General features: G+C 33.7%; 1 protein-coding gene across 1 annotated transcript in view; it reads left to right on the top strand.

The window, feature by feature from the left end:
• Window positions 1-25536, top strand: part of LOC115441263 (homeobox protein abdominal-A homolog) — a 47793-nt gene that overhangs the window by 7436 nt on the left and 14821 nt on the right. The window contains 1 exon segment of the mRNA XM_030165990.2: window positions 2167-2199. Within this exon segment, the coding sequence (XP_030021850.2) occupies window positions 2167-2199 (33 nt within the window).

The following is a 25536-nucleotide window of genomic DNA, read 5'->3' as shown; positions in this document are numbered from 1 at the left end:
GCGTTTAGAGCAAGCTGTACTCTCTAAAACTGACCACAAATCATAATCCAGCGGATTAAGATCGGGACTAGACGACGGCCAGTCTTCAGCTCTGATGAAGTCCGAAACGTTCGATTCCAACCAAGACTGCGTGGACCGAGCTTTATGACCCGGCGCCGAGTCTTGCTGGAAGGACCATACTTGGTTATTGAACATGGTGATGTTAAGGGGCTTAACTACCTTCTCAAGAATGGTATCTTGATACACTTGTGCCGATGTTTTGATACCTTTTTCACAAAAATATGGCTCAGTCACTCCTTCATAGCTAACACCCCACCAAACCATCACTGAAGTCGGATAATGTCCACGTTGCACTCTGTCGACTAATTGGGAAGCTTCCTTAGAGCTTTGAGCATAAATACGGTCATTTTGTTTGTTAAAATGTTGCTCAATTGTAAAAATTTTCTCATCCGTAAACAAAATTTTTCTGTGACCTCCCTTTGCGTACCGCTTCAGTAGTTGTTTCGATTTTACCAACCTATTCTTCTTTAAATTATCAGTTAAGAAATGGCCAGTGCGTCTCTTATAGGCTGCAAGTCCTAAGTCATCTTTTAAAATACGCGACATGGTTCTAGGTGCTATCTTCATTTCCCGAGATAAAATCTTTTGCTTTCGGACAGGATTTCTTCGAATTCTTTCCCTTACTGCTTTGACCACCTTTTTCGTACGAACACTACGTGGACGGCCAGATCTTTTCTGTCACAAACAGAGGAGGTCTCATTGTACCTATTAATAGCCCGGTACACAAACATTTTACTAATACCAAGTGTATGGAGAGTTTTAAAAATTGCATTTGGCTCCATACCTACTTTGTGTAATGCTATCACAGCGATTCGGTTCTCTTTATCACCCCACACCATTTTAATATCGCAAAATATTTTACAATGTATTGGCGCCAAAATGAGAAAACACAATGAACAATCGTATAAAAATGACAGATTCGAAATTCAAATGTAATATTTTTTTATAATTAAGTGTAACAGTATTTATGGCCAGACTAAGTATATAAAAATATATTTGGAAAAAATCAGAGCCCAATTTTATGCGGTCTCAAAGCTCTTTATAATCTTTAATTATGCGTTTTAATATTTTCTATTTTCTGTTAAAAAATCTGATTAAATAGTTTATAAAATTGATAAAGTTCCAGTTTTATATGACCAATTTCTTTTAAAACCTCCTGACATATTTTGATTCAAGACCGATTTATTTGACTGTGTTTGAATTTATCTTAATGTAAATATTCCAAATATAGTGGCAACTCCGTCAGAAATGACGAAACATTTCATTCATACTTTTCGTTTATTTCACACATCTGCAAATATCTCGTATAATTCCAGAAGTCACAAACCATTGGTCTATAACAAAGTTCGCGGTTCCGCGTGCTTTACGGCACAAATAAACAGCATTTAATTGATTAAATGCAATTAAAATCGTCGAACTCGTAAAATTGGCTATAGAATAACGATAAAAAGTAATTAATTGGCAATTGTTATCATAATTGTTGGTCTATTCACATGGTTGTGAGAAAATCTTTAGCTTACTTGTTCGTTATTTGATTTTAATTGTTCGTCTTTGTTGTTCTACAAGTAGTTATGTGAGAGTGGGTGGTTGTAATTGTAAGAGTTGTGACTTTTTGACAGTAATTGCTGTTAATACGCATTTTATTGAATGTTTGCTGTTACTAGAATTGTTAGCTTACTTTTTTATGTTATGTATTGTGTTCATGTTTTATGTAATGTATACGTACGTATTAGTTATATTTAGCTTCATATTACTGATATAACTAATAAACAAATAGACTTTCATATAATATTAGCAAAAATAAACAAATAAGCATACAGATGTAAAGATCGTTATTTCATATCTTGGTTTAAGATGACTAAATCACGTTACATAATGTTTTACGACAAAATCATATACGTAAAAATATACTTATAAATATTAATAAAAGTTTTAAAATAAAATATTTTTACATAACTGTATATTTTTACATCACTATGAATTTGTCGGTTACTGAAAATAATTTTAGAAAATTTGGGCTGAACTTTCTGCTTTATCTGTTGTGCATGCGACTCAGCCGAAACAAGGAACTTTCAATACGATTGATAATAGATTTTCCATTTCCAGATTGGATGAGTCCCTTCGACCGCGTGGTCTGCGGTGAGTTCAATGGTATTTATCGTTTCAAATTTATTTTCTTTTAGTTTTAAGTATATTTGTTTAACTTGACATGTGCTATTGGGTTTCTAATATACATGCGAAAGTTTGGGTTATTGTTTGTAACCCCTGTACGAATTTAAATAAATGGGGACATAGAAAATATCCTGAATAATCATATAATTTTAAACCAAAAATATATTGGGATTTTTATTTTGAGAAAGTTATGTCTCACGGGCGAATAACATCTAGGGGATATTTATTGCAGTTGATTATTATGTCTGTAAGTCGAACAGATTACAACTGCACTTATTGCAATATAATACTTTTGAATGTCCAAAAAGTGTCATGATTGTCTGTAAAATAAAAATTAAGGACATAATTTTGAAATGTTTTCTCAATCGCACAAGTTCGAGTTGATTTATATGAACATATACTTTCTGTTGTGTTAAGTTTATTAATTTAGCTTTGTGGAATTACAAGTAACGGTTACAGTTTTAATTTAAATATACAATAATTCTATTTCGTAAAAAAAAATATTTTCGGTATTACACAACGTATTAATTTAAATTTGAAACATAATAATTCATCTTATAAAAATGTATCCAAAAATTCATGTGAATACAAAAAACTTTAATAGTTTTTATACGCTACCAACACCATCAACAATTGTAGACAAAAAATGTTTTTGTGTACACTTTTTGGCTGTTAAAACCCGTTATTTATCTTTGCAATTTCAATGAGACGTTGTAAACAATTGCAAAAAAATGGCGCAAAGGGTTCAAAGATTTTGCAATGAATGCGGACTTTCACCAAGAACAAAACGTTTACTCTGGGTCAGTATACCGGTGTTAAAAAGAAAGGATTTTGTTACTTTTTTAATTTACAGGTGATATTCGTTCCAGTAGCAACACTTTTCGCAAACTACTATCTATTCTGTTGAAAGATTGATGGCTATTTACCTTCCTATTATTTTCGGTGATTTGTAAAAGCCAAATAGAATCAGAACGCTATGTCAAGATAAAATATTTTTGCTATTACGAGCCTCGTAAAAATAGAAGATAGGTAGGTACAAACGAGCATCGATGTTTCTAAATATGATAAAAACATTTATACAAAAGATTTTTATTAAGTCTTGGATTCTTTGTAATAAAAAATCACCCATTCATATATAATAAGTTTTAAAAGCAAACCTCAATGCTTCATAATTAATATAATGAGTAAGACTTGGTATGAGGAAAAATATGTACAGTAAAAATGTTTTGATTCATCGTCGAAAAACTTGCACAAGCAAAAAACATGAAACGCAATCGAGGTCGATCCTTGACCAAATCAAATTTTGGGCTCAATCCAAATTATGCTACTTTAATTCAAATCTTATACCGAGGCCATAAATTCTTCTTTTAGATTTATACAAAAGATCGGACTTTAAACGATTGAATAGATAAATAACTGTGCAACTTTCACCGGATTGTAAACGCAAAAACTAAACAAAGGGCTCACGGCAATGGTTGTGCAAATTCCTTTTTTTATTTTAAAACAGCAATCCTTTGTGCTTATAAAATGTTTACAAATAAGGCATAAGTCAAAGGGTTTTAAATCACGGCGTCGAAAGCTTTTAAAACATGCTTAGAACGCTGCCCATTGTTTTGTTGGCACGCCCGCAAATTGCTTTATTACTGGACCTTGCACGAAACTCGATATCGCCGAAATTGCAAGCCGTCCGTTTATGCGGTGCGCCGTTCGAAACTGGATTGCACGCTGTCTATTACTATTATAAAATTGTATCGGAGCTCTGTACATTAAAATGTTTGGATAAATGATTTAAAACGTCTGGTCAGGTCTTTGAACCTAGATTCTTATAGTTTTATGTTTATCTGTTTGTTCGTGATTCACGCAAAAATAACTGGTTAGCTTATAAAGTCGATTAACCAAAAATACAGCCTACATTTTTTATTATTTGAATATTTAAATTAGTACAATGCAGATGTTAAGTTTGACCTCTACACAATACGCGTCATCATACCTAACCTAGCGACAGACTTATCGCTACGATATGTAATTCCCATAAGTATTTTTGTGTACTCTAAACGTTAACGACTAAAAAAGGCATCTTAGCTCTGCCTTCTGGTCCATTTAAAGTGGATGTTTCACTCAGTATACTTTCAAACAAGCGGAGTCATAGGAAACAGCTAGTAGTTAAAACAATGAATGAATTTATTATTTTTATGACTACACCGTGCATCACGCGCGTAAGAATAACACGATCAATGATTAATTGCTGTGTACATAACACTTGCAGGAAAATACGTCGAACATCGTGTCGTATACGCAATAAATCGTATTGAACTAAGTTCCTACTTAATAAAAACATAGCGCAATAACAATTAAGCTAATCACTGTAAATCTTAACCACCGTTATAAACCGATTGGAGCTCAAGAAAAAAAAAGTTAGTCCGCGAACAATAACTGTTGAGAATTGACCATAAAGTGGCGACCTTGCGGCAATAAAAATTTAACGAGCCAAGCCCGTGGCGTAGTACAAACACATTGTCAGATTCGTGGACGTGACTATCATAGAAACAGCTGGTCCGACATCTGCGCATAGCGACAGACATTTTGGGAGTCATTAAAGTAAAGAGTTGAGGAAACGTTTGATTTACGACGTAACTAATCGAACAATAACTCGATAGGTGATTTACAATATCGATTTACTTTTCTATTCGGACATGTATCTATTCGAATATTACACAATCAAATCGCTATCATTATATACACGTTAAAGGGCGTTTAAGCGCCATCGATCGGATTTTTATGTGCGTTAGAATAGAGTCGCGACGATTTACGCGCGTTTATAAGCGTCACATCGGTTTAGACGGAAATTAATTTCCATAATGGTCATTTCGACCGACACGTCGCGTCGACCGTCGTGTTTCAAAGAACACGCCTTTGTAGACCTGCGTGCCAAATAAGTTAACACAGTACATTTAAATAGTGTATATAAAGTCCTTACGCACCTTATCGCGTCCAGTATGCTTTACTGTTTTATTTTACATACAAGTTTCAGAGATAAATGTTGAACAAGACGTCTTGTTTTGTATTGTATCGCGTTGTAACAAATTATTTTTATAACTCAATTCTATGTCTAAGATATGTAAAACAATGTTGTTACACATTAAAGTTGATGCTAAAAAAATGCAAACCGTAGTTAAAATGTAGGTAATTTAGATGGTGTTTTAAAGTGTCGAATAAAACCACTACCACGAATTTGTAATACTGAAACAGCGGCGTATGATAATATCTCGGCAAAAACCATTGAATATAAAGATTTTTTATTAGGAGTTATTTTCTATTACTTATAAAACTACATTTATTAGTAATATGCAAAATGCACGTTGCGCTGCATATGGAATCGTTTAAAACAGCCATATCAATATTTTTATGTCAAGTTCATTGAATGAATAATGTCATTGCCATCTTTATTCTTGCAGGGTGCCGTCACTATCTCTTGCCTATTCATTAGCCCGGCGCCCAACAATTGTGTAACGCATGTGCCTTATTCCTTTCAAGGTTGTATTTGTTGGTGCTAGTGTTACGTAATCAACTATTTTTAGTCACCCAAACTTGGAAGTTTGTTGAACTTTGATGTCATAATTTATAAACAATAACAAAATTTAACTAATCTGTTTCTGAAAGCTTTATGTTAGAAAAGTTATTTATAAAATGTCTTTGGGGTGTTATCAACTAAATTGGCATCGAAAATATCGCTTGGTAAACAATTTTGACACTATCATGTGTTCTTATCCGATTGGTAACAACTTTCTTCCTTAACACTGAAAGTTAACTTTCCCGCCGTATTTTTTATTACTTTCTATGAATGAAACTTGTTTTTGGAGCATAAACATAATCTTCACACTAAACTCACTTTACACACATCATAACTTTATGAACTACTTCTTTGAAACGATTCTGGCTAATGATTTATTTAATGTTTCAACCACGTAGGTTACGGGTTTGTAAGGTTCGTAGAATTTTTTCCATGCGCATACAATTTTTTGCTTAATATTAAGGCAAACAATTTTGCATACGATAAGGACTTTGGACATTGTAAATGTAATATACCTTCTGTAAGTTGTTTCATAGAGAATTATTTTAATTTTCATATCCCATTGGGAGGAATTCAACTTTTAATCTCTCATGGTTAATATAATACACTTGTATTAAAACATTTTAATACGCCCATTAAATATTTACTTATTTAAAAATATATAAATATATTCTATTTGTGAATATTATGTAGATTTTAAAACCAAATATTTTACCACTTTATTACAAACATATTTATATAAATATTTGTGAATAATAAAAAGTATGAATGATTTATGCTATTTACAAAACCGATTAGACAAAAGTCAAAGATAGTGTGGTGAAAATTCGAATCGAAACGCAGACATTTGCTAGTGACCTAACCGCAAACATTCTTTAAAAAGCCCTCGCTTTGCAATTGCGAGACATCCTGTTCGTATAAAACTAACACTTTATTGCCGGCCTATCGATCAACGTGAAGTGATATTTAAGCGCTAATAATAAATTCACCCGATGTGCAACTGTCTGCAGGGCAGTCGCCGATGTTAGTATGATGCATATGAATGCAACTAGCAATAGACGTGGCATGTATTTGTATAATTTTGATTCACTATGGGTAATTGGCGAAGACAGTCGGCTTGCTATTTTCTTAATAAATTACGAGTTAAGTTACTCAAGCGTATACGCTTATATATAGATGAGTATATTAATTATAATTTTGATGTAATTAAATACAGTACTAACGTAAGGTCGACTTTCCTTAATCCACATTCTGAACTACGAAATGGTCAACTTTAATGGTTATTTTTATACTAGTGGCCAGTCTAAATTCAGAATTTTAAAGCCACCCTTAGCTAAACGATCGTTGCTATTTAGCTACGTCCGGGAAAACCAGCTTAACGTAAACGATCCACATGGTCAGTGGAGATCTAGTTTAGTCACTATACAGTATTATGTCTTACCAACATATTAGCAACACACTGTCCTATTTATTTTTTCAGGTACTTTTCTAACAAAAACAATGCTGTATGGTGGATTCCTATTCCGTCTACACGGGCAATTCCGTCTTTTTGCAACTACAGGCATTCTAAACAACGGTCAGCTTTGATGACCATATAGGTAAATAGGGGATTATTTAATCTTTTACATATATGCTTACCAAAGATGTACTTCGATTATAATGCCTGTAATTGCAAAAAGACGGATTTGCCTTCTTACGGAATAGGGCTCCAAGACTCTACATTCTACGTACTACTAAATTCACGCGTTACACACAGATTTTTACGTACATTAACAAGTGAGAAAAATCTACTTTCTATTTCGGAATTACTCCTACATTCGAAAGAGTTAGAATTTTTATTTTACATTAATTCAGTAAGTAACATGTTTGTTTCTAATTTGTGAGGAATGTAAAGCCTTGAATTACTTAATGTTAGCCATTAGAGTTAAAGTTTAGAATCAAGATTAGGAATAGTTCAACACATTCCTTTATGTGTGCGTTTGAATTTAATGACCAAGTTCTAATTGGGAATCCAAATGTTACATTTATTGTTATTCACTCTATTTAAACATATTCTCACTAAAGTTGCTCAATAATATTCATCTCATTTGAGTGAATTTCCTCTACCTACTACTTATGTATTTATCGATATAATAATAGATTGTGTATAGTTCCAATATAAAATTCTCAATCATTCTTTTGTACATGATTTTTGATGATTCATAAAGCTAATGCATTGTATAATAAATCAATATATTTACATAGTTGTTAACTCATCATCATATGGATAAAATTTGATATTTTTAGTATCATTCTATACAATCATATTATTACCAACAGTTCATGATTGCTAGTCCACAATACCCAGTATCTTGTACGTGCTAAACCATTCACTTGCATATATCAAGCGAACTGATTTACTACTCGCCTTATGAATACGATATAAGTCAAATCTTTCTTATTGTTTTGCATTTATTTAAATGCGGATTGTTCATTCACTAGCCTGTTTTCTTCGCAGGTGATAATTGGAAATTTTATTAATATGTATAGCACATGGATGGTTATTTCTAAATTATGCAGATTACATTGATTATTTTATGTATATAGGTATATGAGGTATGTTTTAATATGCCGTGATGGTCGCATGAGAGATTAATGGGTGTAATAATGAGTAAATCTTATTGAGAACTGATAATTTATAGTGTGGGAGCAAACTTAAATAATAACAGGTAATTGTAATTCATATATCTCTAAGAACTGATTCCTTAGAAATAATTTATAGGAATGAATTCTCCTTTCTATTATTTCAATTTTGAACGTAGAAATAATTTATGATGCATTCAATTTGTTTTGATACAAAATACGCGCAGTTTAACTAACATTTCAGAAACCATAAAATTACAACACAAGCTGAGTAATACATTTTGATAAAATTCCGTATTTTGATTTTATTTTTATTTTTTATTTATTTATTTCCACATACACAACTATTTTACAGGTAATACCCAATACAATAGCATAGTACAATAGTTAAAAACTTAATACAGAAACATTTGTTATTTAAATACCGAATATAAAAGCTCATTGTTATCATCACAGCAACAGACTTTGCGGAACAATTTACTTACGAACGGAATAGTTTTCGAGTTATAAATTAGAGGAGTTCGGTGTTGGACCAAGTTGTACAATAAGCACATAGCGAGGCGTTACACAGGCTGTTATTAGTACATAACACTCTGCGATGTGACTCAATAGCGTTGAGAATGCGAAAGGCATTGTTCAGTCCGACGAACTTTGAGAAAGCTTCAGCCCGGCTCACGCCAAACATTATGCTAATATTGATACCGTGTCGTCTGCCAGTTCGCTACTTACAATTTATTTTATTCGTCTGCTATTTGAAATTTAGGTACCAAATGATGCTAATGTTACGCTCTAGACAGTTTATTGAAGCATATCAATTCTGAACTCAACTTGTATGAACTTTGAAATAAAGTGAGCACTTTACGATTCCGTATCGAAATCTGTTAGTTTAAGATCGCAGAGCCTTGAGGTTTGATCTGAAGTTTGTTTCGGACAGTGTAAACTGTAAATAATACGCCGAATCCCGATAGTTCACAAGCGACGCAGATATGCTCAGCGCGATAACAAGCTGTTTCGTAACGCATAGGTGTCGATTGCTCTCAAAGGGATTATATGGAATGCTTACAATTTATATCTCTATTAACGTTGAGTATTGTTTACACACGTCTGACCGCGGCCTCGGAGGCGAAACGCAGACGCTTGTGAAAACATTCGCTTCGAGATTAAAGGTAGACCTGGCCACCTACGCCAGCCAAACGTGACCCGTTCCACCCTATTTTTGATTGTGGAATCGCGAACGGTGCTTACTCCCGGAGCTCACAGGAAATTGGTCGCGTTTAAGTTTGTTTACAGCGGGCTCAGCGTTTCCGACCAGTTTGCATAACTCGGGGGTAGTCTCAATAAAAACAAATTGGCTCGCTGACCAAAGTAGCGCATTACACACGTACGAGGAAGCCGAGCGACACGCTTGAAGGTGATTTACTGACATTTTAGCACAATGTGCGATGTTGTTATGGTAATAAATGAAAACTATTATTTTGTAGCATTATAACTGTAACGCTTGATATATTTTAAAATTTGTTTATTGAACGATAATTATAATTCGCCATTTATTTTACTGTTTACCTAATTTTAATAAGCTCATTTTTCTTTTCTAAGCAAGCTGTCACAGAACAAAAATGTTTTTGCCATTTATCAAAATATACTGACAGTGGAATATAATAAAAATATTCACTTTCCTACTTCTATTGTAAAACAATTTTTTAATAAATCAACAATTGAATTAAAAGTATATTAGGTAACAAAATAGTCATTAAACACATCACGTTATCTAAAATCGAAATTCCATTGAAAGTATTCAGTAAATAAAGCACAATGAAACAGGTAAAGGTCGGGAATTATGTTACCTACAGGCAGTTAGGTTCTACGCGACGCTCGCGCATTAATCTGAGATACAATCGCGGCCAGAGCGCGCCGCGTAAATCTCAGATACAAATCTTGATACCACAGTAGACGGGCGCGGGAGGACTCCACCTTTGTGGTACCAATGGCGCGATACCTCACTGCCTCTACATTGTTCGGTTCGTTTCTTATTATCCGTAATATGTTCATGGAATAAAATGTAGAGTCGCTTTCAATATATTTAGAACAAGTTTTCATTACAAATAAAAATACTCCGCTGTATAAATTAAATTCCATTAGCTCAAACCGGCTTCGTTGTTTTAGTCAAATCCACAATAACATAGTTAGCAGTGAGTAATACAAATACGAACACGATCTATATAAAGATTGGTTTTAAGAGAATTCTTTGTCCTACCGCAAGTTGAGAGTGTTTGCCTCATACCCGTCCAATTACATTTAAAGTAATTTAATTGCCACTAATAAGAAATTAAAATGTGATTTTATTGTAGAGAAGCTTAATTGTGCGTTCCGAGGATTTCTGACGCGCGCGCCGTTTGAGGTCAACCGACCGCGAGTCCTTTACAAAACGTTCAACTTGAATTAATAATTAAAACATTTTAATGACTTTATCTAGTCGTATGGCATTTGCAATGTCATTCTCATGTTGCTTTCATGTTGCGTACATGAATTATGGAATTAATCTAGGACTGGATCGTATTGCCTACGTTTTATGGAAATGAGCCTTGGAAAACTGTAATCAAGGATTGTTAATTACAGCGGTTACCACCCACGACTTCTTACTTATAGTTGCTCGCCAGTTATTATTTATACGATGGAAATTTTACTCTACGGATGTAGAATAAATTCCGCTCGCGAGCTTTGCTTTCAAATAGTCACACTATGATTAAATGTACCCTAGTAGGGTCTTCACAGGGTTTGAAGTAAATCAATAATCTGTATTCACCTATATAAAGAATGCTGACGATAAGTAGGTAGGTTGTGCAGTTCTTAAGAATAAAAGTTATATTAAGATTATAAACGTTAGTGAGCGCATAAAAGAAGCTAAAGAATTCGGGTTACTGTTAATTCATAGCATATACGATGACGTTATAAGATATTAATTTCCCAATCAATAGACGTAAGTATATAAATATTGACTTCGTGTAAGGAACTATGCATATAAACTAAAAAATGTAAAACAATTTGTAGCCACTCATTATTGTCTATATGTGTATACTGCTTACTTTCATCGAGACCATTCAAACACCATGATACGTGTGTTACAACTCAATCATTTGGTATAAATAGTGCCTAATGCTTACATCTGTAATCTTAAAATACGTACTGTTTGATAATCGATAAAATAAACCGTTTTATACATCAATGGATCTTCTCGGATGCTGGCGGCCCTGCTCCTTAATTAAAAACATACATCTACATTTTTCATTATTTACCGGTTAGTTTGCATGTTTCTTAGTATGAGCCGACCGGATGCTGAACTGCGATAAATTCCTTGTTTACATTGCGATATGCATCTGCGTGGAGGACAAGCTTTCAATGAGCCTCGAGACGACAGATCGACGTACAATGTTGTCAAGAAAAAACTCGCGTCAACCCTTAGCTCAGACGAATAATGTGGTGTCAAATCTGAAATTGTAATTTGACAATAAAACTGATATAATTTCGTATATCCCTTGGCGTGTTGTGTAATGTATAGTGGAGATACGAAGGGGCATCTGCGGCATTTAAGGGATCAGGGGACAGACGCAGGGTGCTACTGACATTGAAGAAGTGCCAATAACGGAGGTATAAATAGTAGGGGCTCGCAGCGGAGGGCGTTACTTCTGTACGAGATCGGAATATTTTGTTACTCTGGGTGTTGTGACCTAAACAACGGATTACAATGCGGGAAGGCGACCACGGACGATACGGATCTGTATCTACTTGATAAATTGTAAAGTTGATACGTATTTATGAGTTTTACGTGTTCGTTGACACTTAATGCCTAATGTATAGCTATCGGTACAATCAAAGAGTGGTTACAATTTCACACAGAAACGAATTTACGTGTCTCCGCAAACGTGACCGGTTTGTTTGGTGAACATCGCTTCATTCCTATTCGGAACGATGCATCTAACTTTACATGTATTAATAAATAACGCTTTATTAAGCTCCCAGTAGTTGCTAGATAAGTCATGTGACGGGTTCGAAGTTAGTGGCCATGTTAAACATCTTTTGTTCATAATAAGATTAAGTTGGGTACACATTGCCGGTGTAAAACTAGTTCCGAGGTGGCACCAAAAAAGTCATAATAAAACCCATAAATTCTCCCCTAAAAATTGGTCACCCTCGAGGTAGACAAAAATGACCAGAATAAATTGGAATGGTAGTGTCAGCCGATAAAACATTCAGTTTATGGGGTGTCATATTTACATTCGGGGAAATATTGACGTGGGAATATAGATAAGTACTTATTTTATGAAACACACCCTGTAAATGCATTAATAAATGTTACTTTACCCTAAACATGCATTTAAAAAAAAACATTCCATTTTTGTTCCACGAATCATAAAACATTTTGCAGTTTCTTTCTTTAAATATTTAGTTTGAATGGACGATGAAATACTTAAATCCCATAACATATATAGGCATATATTTTATTTACCAACAAACACCATGCACGCTAGAACGCAATTTACTTTTCCTTTCTGATGCTAAAGGGCGTTAGAGACAAATTCGCCCGCACGGAGTCTGCTAATCCAATCACACCAGCACTCCAATTAAACAAAGCTCGCTTGCTGTTGCTAATCGATTGGCAATAAATTGGGATTCGAGGGGATGGAAGGCATAATTTCATGCACCCTTTGCCAATGTTTTACCTATGTAATGCTGCCAGCTTATCGAGTCAATGGATTACCTGCTTACCATGTTAAAGAGGAGTTTGGGTGCTTAATAGCTTTCGCTGTTTAATAGTGATTCTTCTTGGATTTCCGAAGTTGGCTTCATTTTTGTCTTTGATAAGATTATTTAGATGTTATTTCGTTATAATAGTTTATCTATTTAATTACCTTCATTCATAATAATGTAGCAGTGTCAGTGTATTTTTTGCAGTCATCCAATTGGGTAAATAAAACATTATGGCAATATTATTGTTAATGTTACCCTATATGGATATGTACCTAATATACTAAGGGAATAAATAAGGTTAACCATGATTATAAAGTAAAATAAAGTATGTCGTAAATTTTGCAAAAATAATCATATTACTGTGAATCCAACTTAAATTACTTGATCGCACCAATTTCATGTAACACTTGTGACCTATGTTAAGCAAAGTTGTATATTTATATTTCCTCACAAACATATAATAAGTACTAAAAATACTCACAACCGTTTGACTACAATCAATTTTCCATCTACAATGGGGCCAAAACATTTTTCACGAATTACAAATCGTTCCACCGACACAATACATCTGATTTAAAGCCGCACGAACGTGTGTAATCCCAGGCAACATTTGTACGAAAAAGGCGCAAAAACACCCCCTAAATAGAGGTTCAAGATTAGTCTACGCAATTCCAGCACGTTACGTGAATAGCGATGCTACCAAATAAAATGTTTAGGGTCATTCCGGCCAGCAACGAGCGCGGCTAGCTCACCCAAATGCCAATAGGTCTATTTTACCCCCACGCCCTGAGGGAGTTATACGGCCATCATAAATTGTCGGCCGCAAATTTGCAATCCTATCTTTTTCGGCCCGGTGAGGGAGGTCCGGTATTAACATAACTGTGCGTTGAGCAATTTATTGTGCTGCTTTATGATTATAACAAGCCACCTTTGCATGTGTGCTTATGGAACATTTAGCATTAGATACTATACTCATTACGTTGGTTTCCCTCGACTGTTTATTTTTAACCCCTTGGACAGTTACTCCTTGAACTAACTTGCAGGGAAGGGTTGAGGGCGTGGCGAGTAAAGATTCAAAATTCGATGCTGGAACTTCGGTTAATAACGTAAGACCGTGATTCGAGCTCAAAAATTAACCATGAAAAATGTATAAAACTTTTCTTGGTCGTTGGATTAATTTTTAATTATAATTGCGGAGTGGCGATGGCTCGTTCGACGGAGTCGTGGTTAGAATGCGAGAGAGGCTCGATTTAATCACTCGACTTATAACGAGGGACGGGGGAGGATGGGGGAATATTAAGTACATTCTTGAATTATAAACGACCCTTAATTACGTTTAGACATTCTCTACTTTATTAAATAAGTAATTAATATTAAGCTTCTTAAATGAAATACACGGTTGCGTCATACTGCAGGAATCTCAAAAATGTATAAGTTTGAACAATATCCAACAATGTATGAAAATTTACATTGTACCGCAAACGCTAAGATATTTCTGTTAGTTGTTATTACATGCGAATAAAATTTTGAGTACTATACAAGAATGCATTGTTTAAGAAAACGAAATGAGGGAAAATTTTAATTTAAACAACTTGTTATTTTAAATTGCGAACATCGTCAATTATAATTCACTAACAGTTTAAAGTATTTAACACGGTAATATCAACAATATTAAACTGGGCATTTTGAGCACGTACACGCGTGGTTAAGGGCCCTATCATAGTTTACAAGCGTATAAGGGCTCGGGCGCCCTTTGGGCTCTTAAGGGCGCATTACACCCGTAGAATAGAGCCTCTGTAATTAAAACGCTCTAAACTGACAATTACGAAGTACCTATGAAAACAACCTTTACTAGGTCTCACGAGGAGTTTTGAATAAGGTACACTCGCTTGAAATCATAATGTTACCGGTTTTGGGACCGGAAATATTGCGGAATTATTTTGAATATCTAGCCTTTTTGTATAATATACTTGAAGATTTGTATGTAAACTCATAATTTAAAGTAGAAAAGATAAAAATAAAATAAAAAAGAACAATTAAGTAATTATATTATTTACAACTTTTAGAATTAAACAAAAATAAAATAATATTAAATACATCTATGAGAAAGTTTAGGTTCTAATTATATTATTAGTAATAAAACACATGATTTAAAAATACGTTCAATAAATATATCCATAAAATTCTAAGAATGGTAGCCACTTTAACTGCATACAGAGAAAATTCAAACAAGGAATTTTCACATCAATAAACCCTGGGAACAAAATTTTAATAACATTAGTGCTCATACAGAGAGAGCTTAATGCCATACACAAAGGGGAATTACGTAGCTTGACGACGAATGCCAATTCTACGTTGATACGTGTGCCAAGTTACTAAAAAGAATGTATAAATAAATCCACACTCGTCAACGAAGCCTGAACTACATAAAAATCACACATAAAACTATCATTGTAGCAATAAGCGTTTGTTTTAGAAACACATGTCAGTATTAGAAGCCCGCATTAAGTTTCAATTAAAACAATTTATGCATCCACAAAGCAGACGTAAATTGTATCGCCATAAATTATATAGTTGAATTAATAATACAATGGTGTAGCTAACGAGCTCAGTTGGCGGCGACCGCCTGCATAGGAACAAATTAAATTTGCATGTTTGCAACCCCGTATCACCCTTGTGTCCCGCCCTCTCTGGGATCCGCCATTGCTGACCAGAGTCCGCCATTAATGTTTTGGGATGCGAATTGATAACCATTTAATTTGAGTTTGGGGTTTATATAGGTGTAGTATATTTTAAATACATATGCTATGTGAAGATTAATGTCCGTTGTTCATTTTTAATTTTACTTACGGACTAGTTTTTAGGAAAATATCTTTTGCCGATGATAGGTAAACAAAAAAAAATACAAATAAATTTATATCAGTATCCTTTAATACATAGATGTATAAATATAGTGTATAATAATGTGTAAGAACAGTTACTAATTCACTGAGTAATAATTTTCGTAAGTTTTCCGAGTACAATTGGCAAATATAAACAGTCTTTGTTTTGCGTTTTAGTTTAATACATAAGTCGTACGCTGTATACAAATGTACCGTCCCTTGATCTCTGAGGAGCTACTAAGCTATTAGCATTCGCATCCCGCAGTACTATCTCACGAAACATCATTTTTTACAGATAAAAGGAGCAATTTTTTCGCAAAAGCTCTCTACCTAGACGTTCCCTTACATTAGAGGGTCTATTCTTTAAAATATTTGCGCATCTCGCTACGAGTAGGGGCGGAGGGAAATTATAAAATATAACAACGAGGTCCCTCCCTTTGTTTTTTAAAGGCAGGTATCGGATGGGGCGCGAGCATCAGTGCGGTATTCAAATTTCGTACCTACCCGACAGGGGTAAACTAATTAGTTTTAAATTACGTTACGATATTGCGTTTCGAGTTAAAATATTGCCGATATAAACAACAGAGGGTACGAATTAAATATTAGAAGGCACTCCGGCTCGCGAATAATTAGTTTACTTATTAGATGCGTAGTCGCGTACATCGTTACTCGCGACACACTAGATGATATGATGATTTAAGTCAGTAATACCTTTCAATTTATAGATGTTGAACGCATCTATACGTAGTATTTAATTTACGAAACGTTGATATTTATTAAGCCGTATTTAACTCGGCAAAGCTATAATTATAACGAGGTATAAATGGTAATTAACCGCTTAAAAGTGTTGGTAATTTTTCACATTAAAGAAATCGTTATTGTACGTTAATTGAACTCAAAATAAACGACTTTTGTGTTTTATTTACGTGGATGGCTAACATGATATTAATTATGCTGCCAGTTAAGAAACTTGGTCGTTGAAATCGGTGCATCGCCAACAAAATAATTAAATATATAAGACAAGATATTTGTTTAAATGTGCGTCTTAAAATTTAGCAATTTGGAGATGTACTCATTATGTTTTATCATACTATATAACAGTTTTATATATCGAATACAAACACTCGTGGCGAATTTCAGTTCAATAACATTGGAATCACCTTTAGAAGTTTATTTCTTAACTTCAAATTCTTAAAATCTCAACTTATCCACCCACAAATATAATTTACAACAGTGAGAGTGGAACTGCTATCTATACACATTCGCAAAGATATTTATTAGACAGGTGCATATTTTATTAGCTTTCCAACATAAAACAACACATAAAAACTATCAGTACGTACAGCAAGTCCCGGACACAAATCTTATTTGCAATAAACGGGGCGAAACGGAACGGGAACGTTAATAAAGATATAATAATAAATATTCGTTGGAAACCTTTCGGGATTCGAATTAAACTAAGGGTAGGAAAATTGCCGGAGTCCCTAAGGAGGCAGCGAGCGACAGCTGTGAAGCCTAATGCGCTTTTTATTTATCAGTGATCGGAGAAATGACGTTGTATAAATTGCGTCATAACACTATACTCCCAAAGGAAGCAGAATACGTAAGCAATCGTTTTCTTAATATTTGTAATATATAACACATTCGTACATTGTTAATGTCATAATCAAAACTAGTAGAGACGTTACAATCTAATTTAAAATACGTGCCAAAATGAAAGAAATATTTCACATTATATTAACAATTGTATCCGGTCATCGTGAATAATCCGCAATAAAATTCTTCAACAAACAAAACGAATTAATACTACGAGTTGTCTATAAGAACTTGATATTGCATAAGACGCGATGACAATCTCTGTTTTATGGTGGAGACCTCGTAAATGTCTATTAATATGAATGGGCTCCAATTACTTTTATGATTCGCGTTTTGTTGAGAGAATTTATAAAAACTTTACGATCCGCCGCCCCTGGTTTGTTTGAGTTTATGTGCGGGGTGAGCTCATAGGCAGATCACAACGTGGACACTCGCCTGGCAGATGTCGCGCGTCATGTCCTCTCACCTGGCCCCGAACCTTGACTTAGAATTCCATAGCTCCAACTGTATCTAATTGAATGTAAAGACAGTATCTTTAAAATAAACACTCATTTCGCCGGACAGTAAAGTGTCAAAGGGCTTCCGTAGCACATTGAATTGATACATTAATATTTCTACAGTGTATACTAACGGATATGATACGATATTTAGAACATATGAATGTTCAGTCGTATATGTTTTCTCAAACGCAACGATGAAGCAATTACGATGCAACGTGCACCGTGCGAAGTGGCGAACGATCTTATTGCAATTTAAGTTTTATGTTTATTTATACAAATGAATTATTTTATACTCGAGATAATTCGCTTTTATTACATGCAGTCGATATTTTTAATTTTTCGTCCCATTGAATATTTGTAATGCAATCGCAAGCACGCGGATACCTGAAATATGAACAGGAGCGAAAGTTTCGCAACAATTGGTGAGTCACTCGCAACAGTCGACTCGTATACCTTGTTAAATGTCGACATTAGACTCAGATATTACCACTCAAACGTACTAAACAAACAAAACCGTCATCGAAACATCTGAAACTGTACAATAACTTCCATTGAGTAAATCGAAATGATCTCAATGAGAATAGTCAATAACAGAGTGCCAACTTCCTCCGAAGAGTGCCAGCGGGCCGGGCCGGGCCGGAACGTCTATCACATCATATGACCCGCTGAATGCGTCTTATTACACTTTTATCGGTCGTATCAGTCATAAAATGCTAATGAACGAGCGTTTCGGACCAAACATCCGAGCGAGAGATTCAAATGACGGTATAAAACGTAACCCGAAGTCGACACTTCGTTGGAAACGTAATCGTAATCGGTCTATGCGCTTTCAAAACAACGCGTAACACGACCGTCTGTATAGCCGCCAAGATACCAACGATGTTTTTAAAAGCTCTTTTATTGTGCGACCTAGTATAATATCTTGAGTTTTACGGAACCGATTGGCTGCTTTCGCATTGTATGCTTTATTTCATTAGCAACAAAAACTCTTTTTGCTGTGAGAGAAGTAGTTTTTGTGTGTTTCTGATAGTGTTTATAGAGCTGCGTTTGAAATCGAAGTGTTATTTTGATTGCTAACATTTAGATATTCTATTCTATTATATATTCTATTCTTAGCTGATCATTTTAATGCATCATACAATAGACTAGTATTATTTATGTTTTTAAATTAACTTTACAAACCAATCAACTTTTTGCTACCATAATTTATTAATACATTAAAATAAGCTAAATCTATACCAACAACCCGCTAAAGCTTATATTAAATTTATCAGGTCGTAAATTTAATTTTGAACAAATTATTTATGATTTTTATCTAATTTCGCGGAATTAATATTAATTGTCGATTCAAAACGATTCATTTCATAACCTGTCTCAAAACAGTAACTGTAATAAATTATGTTAAATAAAGTATTAAAAAAAAGGTTTTTAAACTCCGATTTACATCGTCTTCTATACCTATATTACCACTCCTAAATCAATTATCAAACACTCATTATAACAAACAATAATGTCACTGAAATATCCAACGAAACCGCTGAACAATATTTAGTTACTTTAAAATTGTACGTGACACATAATACCGGCCATTACAGTTTTTTTTGTGACGCTTCGAGAGCGTTATCTGTGAGTGATGGAGTCATTTTCAAAAATAAAACGGCCCTCTTCTTCTGCCATGAGAATATACGACCACTTCACATTAATATATTATCAAAATAACGCTTTGAGTTTGGTAGTGTGCGCCGGCAGCTTATCTACAAACACGACTCACAAATAATATCTAATAGGAAATGATATACGTACCTCCTTAGCGAGGCAATTCGGGTGTTTCAAACATCCTGTTATAGTATTAACACGTGGGCCTCTAATATAAATAATGACTAGGAAGGAATTAAAGCTGTGTAAGCCAATTGTTTCCGGGACTTCATAACTAATGTTTGTTTTTCGGCTCGTGATTATTATTAGAGATCAAAAATAATGCCGAGAGATCTACGCATTTGTATAAAGACTTAAAAATATGAATGTTCTTAATTAAAACATCACAAGGCAGACTCGATTAATCCCACTGCGGTGTGGGCGGCAGACTGCACTTATTTTATTTGTGTCGCTAGCGTATATTTCAGACTTAGGTTGAAGGGGAAATCCTTGCTGAAAATTCCTATAATACTTTTGCAGAAGTAAAGCAGACCTTATGCCCTTAAACCGAAAGATTATATTGTTGTGTACTGGAGTGGACGATAGGGCCACTGTCGTCTAGAAGCTAGATGCACATCCTGTGCAGACTTTGTATAATTGCTCAGGGTTTTGGATGTTTGCTAGAAAGTCTCAAGTAATTATAACTTCTAATTGCATATGTGTTTTGTTTTTGTTATAAGTCTATTGTCGGCAAACTAGACAGAACTAACTACATTGTTTTATATACATAGTTTTCTTAACGTATTTACTTAGGCATAATTGAATTAAATGTACTTCGTATTAACTATTACATAGATATTTGTATTAAATTCTACTTGAGTCATATAAATACCGCAAAGTTTAGGAATGAACGATTTACACTTTCTATCATATTATATATATTTACACTTTATATAGTATACGGGAGATATTTGAATAAGTTTCATATAATTTATGGCATGCTATCGAAAACTTTAATAGTTACTAATTTAGTGGCACCGAGCGCCATAAAATGATTTAATTAGTGCATATAATTAGATTTTATTGCTTATTTGGAATTTGTTGGGCCTATTTGTAAAGAAATGAATAATACATTTTGAAAGCTATTATTCAGCTACTTAACATAATACTATAAAAACAAACAGTAATTTTAATAATTAACTGCATTCTGAATAGAAAAGTCTTCTGTCTTCTACAAACGCAAACAATAAACTGTAATAATAACATGTGTATAACTAAAGCAATTTATTAAATAAAAAAATATTATGAATAAAAATAATATTATTTCATGATTTTCTTTCTGTAAATAGTGATACCACATAAGGTGGCTACCACTATATTTCGTTCCAACTGTTCTCCTTTCGGGGTGTACTGGTACTTATATTGAGCAAGAAATTCCGGCATAATTCTAGTGACTGTTGATGGGTGGCTTCTCGTTGCTGAATATCATATTTAGGCAGTAGAATTTGAGCGCGACCAAACAATACCTTGTAATTCAAGGTGTTGGATGGTGTTACTACTGTTTATGGGCGGTCGGTTTTGATTGCTGAAAATTTGAATCGGACTGCCTAAATGGTATAGTTGTATTTTAGTATTACTGCAGTGCTGATGTCTCGAGTTCAATCTATGAGTCGGGCAAAGTGATTTTTTCGGATTTTGTACTCAGTATCAGTTTGAAGTCTGTAATTCGTGCCGGATATGGCGATAGACTCGACCTTATACCATCATGGGATGGAATACACAGGACAGAAAACGGACGAACTAGTTGCGCTTCTGCCTACCCTTTCGGGGATAAAAAGCGTGAGTGTTTATCGTTTTGCACAGTCGTGTTTCTTAACCGTCGCCTCCGACCACACAATCAACACAATTTCTACACAGCAATTAAAAGTTTCCAAATACCGCCCTTAAAACAACATTTATTAAAAAACAATTTGGCCACAAGAGATTGCATCTTTAATTTTCACAATACGCGAACAGCGAAAATATCACCGCACTTTTCAATGCTCTTACACAATCACGTAGCGAGCATTCACAAACAAGTTTTGAGAGCTACCGACGACGTTATGGCGCACGACAATGATCTATGTGTCTTGAGATAAACTTTAAAAGTAAAACGCTTTTATTTTCCATATTACGTTTGCAAAAGCTTTGGATGCAAGATTCCTTATCTAGTGACACAAATTGAAATAGGAAGTGGCTTATCATAAATAGCAGTTTTGGCGACTGCGAAAGGACACATCGTAAATTGACCTTTAAATATTGATTTATATTTTTATTCCAGTTATTTTAAAAACAATATCGTTTCGTAAATACTTGTCACGTGTAGAATAGGTTGTTTTGATAACGTTAAATTATTCACCAAAATCGACAAGTATTTTTTTTCTTGACTTCAATGTGACAATTATGTTAGGGCCCTTTCACATAAACCACTTTTATGGACGTCTCATTATTAATAAAGATTCGTATGAAACGAATAACCCTTCACATATATAAATCAAATTATGATTTCTTTAAATAGATAAATGATTTAGAGTCGTCGAAACCTAGACACTCGTCTTTTTAAGTATTCATTATTTTTCACATTTGTAAGCGTAAGAATATGGTCATAGTTTTTTTCATAAGTTATGAGCTTCTGCAAAAAACAATTTGAAATATCGATCCGGAAAAATTGGTCGACATGTGAACAAGTCATAAGAACAATATGTAATGAGTATGTCTCAGAAAATGTAAACAAATCTTAAATCCGAGCCCAATCGCAACACTCGACTCGAGACCTTACTGAAAACGTGACAAAATTCACAATCACTTAATTTAAATCCCGAGTACAAAAACCTCAAATAGTAAACCACTTTGAAAATTGAGCCATATACTTCGTTGACACAATGATAAGCGTGTTATGATAAGTCGACCTTTACGTTTTAAACTCTCATTTATCTTCAAAACATCTTGTTTTCTAAAGTGTGTGTATTCAATATGTTCTTTCTTTAATGAGTTATCGACGTCGGTTATTTACGGTTATACGAGAATATTTGGAGATAATATAATTACAAGTAACTGTATCGTTTGTATTTGTGTGTGTTTAGTCTACCTTCCATCTTGCAAAGTATAAGTACTTTAATTTAAAGAAAAAAAAATTGAACTTAATGTGTATAGGCGACTTAAAAAATTGTATTCAGTCAGTTTTGTTGACTGTATAACCGGGAATTATAATTAATAAGAGACTCCTGCTGATATTAATTATATTATTATAATAGTTATTTTTATCATACATTTTTAACTATAGTACATAGCAGGAAAATATAAAATAACTGTTATAAAACTTTAACATGCTTTCTATAACCTGTAGGTGATCATTTGAACAGTATGATCATTACAAGGAAAACGGATTCTAAAATGCAATTTTATATACTTGTATTACCTTTCAAGCCTACTTGATGACACATGTCTATAAATAATACTTAGTCGCCTTATAGAAGTGTGTTATTCAGTAATATTCAGAGAAATATTGTATTTATAAGCATGATTAATAATAAATACTTATACGCAAACTCACAAATAGACAAAAATGAAACGAATATTCTGGTAAAATTTTGATTATTCCACTTACATAGATGTGTTTGATATTTCTTCCAGTGCATTTCGTAACGCCCTGATCCTCAACATTAAAGCTTCAGATACATTTTGAGAATATGACCAGAATTTGAAATTAGATATATTCCCTTTCACTCGCTACATTTTATTTTTTTATATGCTTTGAATAACGGTACTGGTTGCGCATTTATATATGTTTCATTTAATTTTTAGATGGCACATTATTAAGTGTAACTATTCGTTATCTCAAATAATAAAAAAAATATTTACAGAAAAAGTGTTTCGACAACTCTTATTTACCCTAGTTAAGCATTTAAAGGATTGTTTATACTGTATATAACAATCCCTGACCTGTCTCCTTTAAGAGTCAGTTATGAATAAATCAAACCCGAGAAAAGGGCTTATTATTGAATATTTATCGTAACAGATAAAACTTTACGTAACCTCTACATAAGCAACACGGTGGAGTTATGTGCTATACATACCTCGTACAGTAATGGAAACATTTAGACTAATTAAATCGAGCATTATTATGTCGTTGGAGATATCATTTGACCTGTTTATCGTGCATAAAGTCGTACATTTCAATAATAGTTGTCATAACGTCCACAATGTATAATGGCTGGGCTATAAGAAATTGCTTTTTATAGCCAATAATAATGCAGTGATCTGAACAAGCCACCGTTATGTTGATGAGTAACTTGAGATAGACCTTATTGTGTACATAATTGGAACGTTTATTGCTATTACGCGATTTTTTATTGCCTATATAATTTGATAGCACTACCTTATTCATTATCGACAAAAACGTTATTGTTTGTTACTTATTTATTGCATTGACTGGTGTTGACATGTTCATTCATTTTTATTGAGAGAACGAATGGAGCAATAACATGAAAAAGTGTGCATGCGGACTATATTTTACTATTATAGCCGCTTCAGCACTCTCTTGCATGAAAGGTGTGAATGTCACAAATGAGTAAATGTTTTCTATGCGATATAGCGAATAATTACTAGAAATTTGTTTTCTGCATTATTACATATTTTAAAATAAATTCCCTTGCAGCACATGTCTTTTTGGACGCGATAAACCCAAAAATTACAGAACGGATTTCAATGGAATTTAATATGGAGATAATTTGAAAATATATAAGAGGACTTTATGCCGGAAAACTCTTATACACGGACGAAACAGCATTCAAACGCTAGTCTTACATAAAATACACTGCGAGTTACTCTTTAATGAGTAATCGAAATTTGAATAATGGGTCCCCAAGAATATAATTTCGCTTTTGGTTTTACTTCTGCCGGTTACAAAATAGTCAATATTACTTCAAAGTTATACTATATAGCATACGTTTGTTATCATTGTGTATGTGTTTTTTTATACTCTACATAGAGCCCATAAATTCAGACAGATGTTTTCCTGATTTCACCAAAGTTCAATAAAATAAGTCTAATCATTTATCGACTGCCGATAAAAAGTATCTACAATTCATTTTAAATACTAAGAATTAATCAAGGAAACCTCTACAATATAATACAATAATTCTTGCTGAATGACGTCACAAACGTAGAACTCTAAGCCTTTTTTCCATTCTCTATTAAAGAAAGCAAGAAGAATTTCTATTTTAATACTTATAATTTATGTATTGCAACTTCTTAAACGTGATTTACATCTGTTTTAATTTGTTTATGTTAAAAAGACAATCGAATATTTTCGACTACACGCGTTGTGTCACGTAAGTTAAAACACAGTCTACCTCTTACATTCGTGACTAATAAATCATTCGGTATCAAATCCCGGTAGGTATTTGATATCTTACCAATACGACCAACAAATCAAGTCTGACTTTTATTGCGTTTTTATTTTTTTTAACTTGACTTTCTCGTGATATGAAATATGTGTCTGACGTAAATGTCAACGATCTTCTACATTGTTGTAGCTATTTTTGTCAATACCATAAATTATGTGAAGTATTTTATTTTAATATATAAGTAACGGGTGTATCAATCTTCTTTTTTAGATTTCCATCTAGAATTTAAGTATTACAGGTGATTTTGTGTAGCTCGCGGCTTCACTCGCGTGAAAAGCCTTTTCTGCTACAAAACTCTTTTAAAC

This window comes from Manduca sexta, chromosome 21 (genome assembly GCF_014839805.1).
Source record: "Manduca sexta isolate Smith_Timp_Sample1 chromosome 21, JHU_Msex_v1.0, whole genome shotgun sequence".
Classification (NCBI taxonomy): Eukaryota; Metazoa; Arthropoda; class Insecta; order Lepidoptera; family Sphingidae; genus Manduca; species Manduca sexta.
This window is presented reverse-complemented; position numbering and strand designations above follow the sequence as displayed.